This window comes from Piliocolobus tephrosceles, chromosome 3 (assembly GCF_002776525.5).
Source record: "Piliocolobus tephrosceles isolate RC106 chromosome 3, ASM277652v3, whole genome shotgun sequence".
In the NCBI taxonomy this organism is placed as follows: domain Eukaryota; kingdom Metazoa; phylum Chordata; class Mammalia; order Primates; family Cercopithecidae; genus Piliocolobus; species Piliocolobus tephrosceles.
Genome location: NC_045436.1, coordinates 105844158 through 105849339, shown reverse-complemented (window position 1 = coordinate 105849339; position 5182 = coordinate 105844158). Strand labels below are relative to the sequence as shown.

General features: G+C 38.0%; 1 protein-coding gene across 2 annotated transcripts in view; it reads right to left on the bottom strand.

Annotated features, from left to right (window-relative positions):
* The window catches only part of ABRAXAS1 (abraxas 1, BRCA1 A complex subunit), a 24262-nt gene that overhangs the window by 9046 nt on the left and 10034 nt on the right, over positions 1–5182 (bottom strand). For both annotated transcript variants that reach the window (XM_023222504.2, XM_023222505.1), the window contains 2 exons: positions 3239–3305; positions 1248–1441 (listed from right to left, as the gene is read on the bottom strand). In XM_023222504.2, the coding sequence (XP_023078272.1) occupies positions 1248–1441; positions 3239–3305 (261 nt within the window). The remainder of the gene's footprint in view (positions 1–1247; positions 1442–3238; positions 3306–5182) is intronic.

Below are 5182 nucleotides of genomic sequence, written 5' to 3'. Positions count from 1 at the left end.
CCCCATGATAGGCCCCATTGTGTGATGTTCCCCTTCCCGAGTCCAAGTGAGCTCATTGTTCAGTTCCCACCTATGAGTGAGAACATGCGGTGTTTGGTTTTCTCTTCTTGTGATAGTTTGCTAAGAATGATGGTTTCCAGCTGCATCCATGTCCCTACAAAGGACGCAAACTCATCGTTTTTTATGGCTGCATAGTATTCCATGGTGTATATGTGCCACATTTTCTTAATCCAGTCTGTCACTGATGGACAATTGGGTTGATTCCAAGTCTCCCAAAACCCATTCTTTCCTGCTTATCCAAAATAGAATTTACTGACTTGAGACAACTTTTTTTTTTGTTTTTTTGTTTTGAGACAGGGTCTCACTCTGTCTCCCAGGCTGCAATGGAGTGGTGTAATCATGGCTCAATAGTGCAGCTTCAACCTCCCAGGCTCAAGCAATCCTCTTGTGTCAGCCTCCCAAGTAGCTGGGACTACAGGTGCCCATAACCACACCCGACTAATTTTTAAGTTTTTTGTAGAGATGAGGTCTCCTTATGTTGCTCAGTGATCCTCCTCCCTTGGCCTCCCAAAGTGCTGGGATTACAGGTGTGAGTCACCACACTGGGCCCAGGTGACATGTAAAGCAGTGAAATGTGCTTAGTATAATGGTGTGGAAAAGCAGTTTAATGGCTCCTTGGATTAGTACATGTATAAATAAGGCAGTATTAACATTGAGATTTACCCTATCTTCCATGAACAATAAAATTATTCTTAGTTGGTACTCTTTTAACGTAATTCTCATATTCCATGAAAATGTAGTTTACTATATACAACCTGTAGGCATGAAAATGTAGTTTACTATATACAACCTGTAGGGAGTCCCTGGTTAGACTCATTTTAGTGGACCATCAAGAGCTACTTTGTTTCTTTGCTCAGTTATAGAAAAGCTACTCAAGTATCTAGGCTTAAATTCTAAATTATACCCTTTATCAATCAATAAAAAGTTTTTTCCACTTTAAATAGTAAATAAGAGCAAATCTTCAGTGCCAGAATACAAGTCATCATCCCACACTGGGCTTCTAATTTCCTTATCTGACCATTATTTTCCCACCTATCAAGTAACAGATGGTAAGATCTACTTCTGAGGGTTATTGTGACAATCTGATGCGACAATACATGAGAACACTTTGTAAGCTGCAAAAGCTACTAAACACTAGATATATTTTTCTGTTAGTTTAATACAGCCAGTGACTGGCCAACATTTACCCTTTTTGAGGTTTATATAAGGAATGTTCCAGTCGATGAGTAGAGCAGCTTTCTGTTATTATACTTGGTGTTAATAGCAGAAAAACAAGGTCTTGGTTTGAAAAATGCTCCTGCAAGTTCTTGTGAAGCAGCCTCTCTCTAAACGTCATGATCTGATCTGAATGACGACGGAATTTGTACCAACCTACCACATTCTGAAATACAGAAAAAAAAGAATGTACATCTTAATAGTTACAATATGTCTTACTACTATAAGTAAATAAAATAAACAACCTTAAAATGGTTTTCTTAATATTTAGAAAGATTTTGGGCATATATAAACAAAGAATACACTTAATCATATGCTTAAAAAAAATACAAACTGACTTACTTTCCATTCATTTAAAAGCATATAATTTTGATCAATAGAGATTAAAAGGGAGAAGTAAATTCTTGACTTCCTGTAGTTTCTTTTATGGCATTTGCTATCTTGCAATCTTAATCTTTAGTCAAAATTTAAATGAAAAAAATATCAATGCCAATGATTTACTTAAAAGGCAATCACTCCCTGAAAACAAATTAATTGCCTGTATGGACACTTGGTTTGTTATAAGTTAAACTGAACCCTACAGCTTTTACCTAAAATTTATATGGGAATGATATCACCTACCTGACAAAATTGGTTTCAAGATTAAGATCAGATTAAAGGGTTTTGTAAACTACAACATACTAAGCAAATGTGTTTATATTACTAGACCTTTTTTTAACTCGGAAAATAATTCTCCTTTACTTAAGACAAAGAGAAAACCAACCACTTTGCTTAGAGATCTGTGAGTTTCAGCAACTAAATTTTATATCTGCACATTTAAATTGAGGAAATTAAAATTAGTTTTTAAAAATAAGGCATTTTTACAGGTACATTTTTAAATACTCAAATTGATTGGGGGGGAAACAATCATTTTCAGCCAAACACATTTTTTGAAAGAAATATCTTTTTTTTTTTGTTTTTTGAGACAGAGTCTGGCTCTGTTGCCCAGGCTGGAGTGCAATGGCATGATCTCAGCTCACTGCAACCTCTGCCTCCCGGGTTCAACTGATTCTCCTGCCTCTGCCTCCTGAGTAGCTGGGATTACAGGCATGCGCCACCACACCCAGCTATTTTTTTTTTTTTCTATTTTTAGTAGAGACGGGGTTTCACCATGTTGGTCAGGCTGGTCTGGAACTCCTGACCTCGTGATCCACCCTCCTCAGCCAACCAAAGTATTGGGATTAAAGGCATGAGCCACCGTGCCCAGCCAAGAAACATCTTTCAATTAATCTATTTTTATTTTCAAATCAAAGTTTTAAGAGAAAAAGTAGTGCCTTGAAAAAATTTTGTGTTTGGGGGAAAAATCCATTTTGATCATTCAGCAACTTTTAACCAAACACGAAGTATGCTGTAGAGAATCCAAATTCAGTGCTATATAGGAAACAACCCTGCAGTATCTATCAAAAATAATAACTGAGGCCAGGCACGGTGTGTGGTGGCGGGTGCCTATAATCCCAGCTACTCGGGAGGCTGAGGCAGGAGAATTGCTTGAACACAGGAGGCAGAGGTTGTAGTAAGCCGAGATCATGCCACTGCACTACAGCCTGGGTGACACAGCCAAGACTCCGTCTCAAAAAAACAAAGCAAAAAAACCCAAAAAACTACAGCCAAGTAAAATAACAGAACTGATTAGGTCACAGAATAAATGGTAGCGGGAAGGGGTATGGTGGAAACACAAGAGAAAGAGATAAATGTTAATTATATTAGTCAAAGGATGAGAACAAAATTAATATTTTTAATTACTAATTTTATTTTCAGAGCAACCACTTTGAATTTCTGGGAAGAACAAACCTTTTCTTACCTACTTTACAGGATACCATGATGTCAAACACTGCTTAAAAATTCTGTCAAAGTACTGTGTGTTTTTAAAAACCAAAAACAATGCAAGTAATACCAAAAAAAGGAAAGATAAATTAGAGAATACCTTTTTGACATTTGATAATATTTTCTTCAGTGCTTGCTCGTTTACTTCACCTGAAGAATTATAAAAGCTGTAAAAGCCAAAATTAAAGGTATTTCAAATATGCTAAAAATATAATTTTATTAGTATTTTAAATTTTAGTTATTCCTAACCCAATACCCAAAGCCCATATACCTATCTGCCTGTCAGATGAAGTCCTAAAACAAATAGTAGAGAAAGTTCTCAAATTAACTGACTTAAAGTGGTAGAAACATAAAGTCCATAAAGCAATGAAAAGGAAAAAGGTGTAACTTAAAAGACAAGTTTTGGGAATCGTTTTTTTTTGAACCTGAAACAATAAACTATCCATGAAATATAGGTATTAAAATGTAAGTTCACATAGCCGGTTCACAATTCATTCAGTTTACTCATTTATATTTTTTACAACATTGATACATACGAAAGAATGTATAACCAGTAATGAAGCACAGTAACAAAAGGTCAATTTATTATTCACTGCTGGTTACAAAAGCTATGTATTTTAGGAGGTGGCTGGGTTTTTTGGGCTGGGGGAAGGGAATAGGTTTTGTTTGGTTTAGAATAGTAGTCTTTGTTCAGGAGTTGGAATATCCAAGATGTAGGAAGAATTAAAAGATAATTCTAAAAGATTCTACTTCCAGCTTTCTTTCCCTTCCAATAACAGAGACTGCAAATAATATTTTTTTCTTTTTACCATTCATTAAGATCAATAATATTTTCTATGATGGTTAAATATGTTATACAAAATCCTTTATAAATAATTTTTGCCAGGGCGCAGTGGCTCGCACTTGTAATCCCAGCACTTTGGGAGGCTGAGGGGGGTGGATGGCTCGAGCCCAGAAGTTCAAGACCAACCTGGGCAATGTGGCAAAACCCTGTCTACAAAAAAATACAAAAATTAGCTGGGGCGTGGTGGTGTGTGCCTGTAGCCCCAGTTTCTAGAGGGAGCGAGGTGGGAGGATCACTTGAGCCTGGGAGGCAGAGTTTGCAGTGAGATGAGATGGCTCTACTGCACTGCAGCCTGGGCAACAGAGCAGACTCTGTCATCTAGTTGTATTTCCAGTATTTGCCTACTTACAATTCCAATATCAAAATACAAGAAATTATTCTCTAAATACAAGAATTTATTCCTGTATTTCCCTAGAATGGTCCACTTCTGAGCTCAAATCGGAGCATAAAGCAGTATATTAGGGTAAGATTAGCAACAGGATAACAGTGCACATCATCTGTGGAAGCACTAGGTTTATGTGAAGTTTCTGGGGAGAAGATGAATGGGGTGGCATTTTATGTAGAAACTGATATATCATGCAGAATTCATGTCAAACTGCACAATTTTTTTTGAGACACGGTCTCGCTCTGTCACCTGGGCTGGATCTCGGCTCACAAGCAATCCTTTCACCTCACCCTCCCTAGAAACTGGGACTACAGGCACACCAACACACCCCGCTAATTGTTTTGTATTTTTTGTAGAGAGGTAGTTTCGCCATGTTACCCAGGCTGGTCTCCAACTCCCTGAGCTCAAGTGATCCAGCCACCTCACCTTCCAAAGTGCTGGAATTATAGGCGTGACCCACCTGCATAATTTTTTAAAAAGTGACTTTAAGTTTTAAGTTTCAGAAGCCGGGCACAGTGGCTCACGCCTATAATCCCAGCACTTTGGGAGGCTGAGGTGGGTGGATCACTTGAGGTCAGGAGTTTGAAACCAGCCTGGCCAACATGGCAAACCCCCATCTCTACAAATACAAAAAAGAAAAAAAAGCCAGGCGTGGCGGTGCACGCCTGTGGTCCCAGCTACTCATGAGGCTGAAGTGGGAGAATCGCTTGAACCTGGGAGTTGGGAGGTTGCAGTGAACTGAGATCATAGCACTGCATTCCAGCCTGGGCAACAGAGACCTTGTCTAAAAAAAAAAAAAAAAAAAAAAAAAAAGA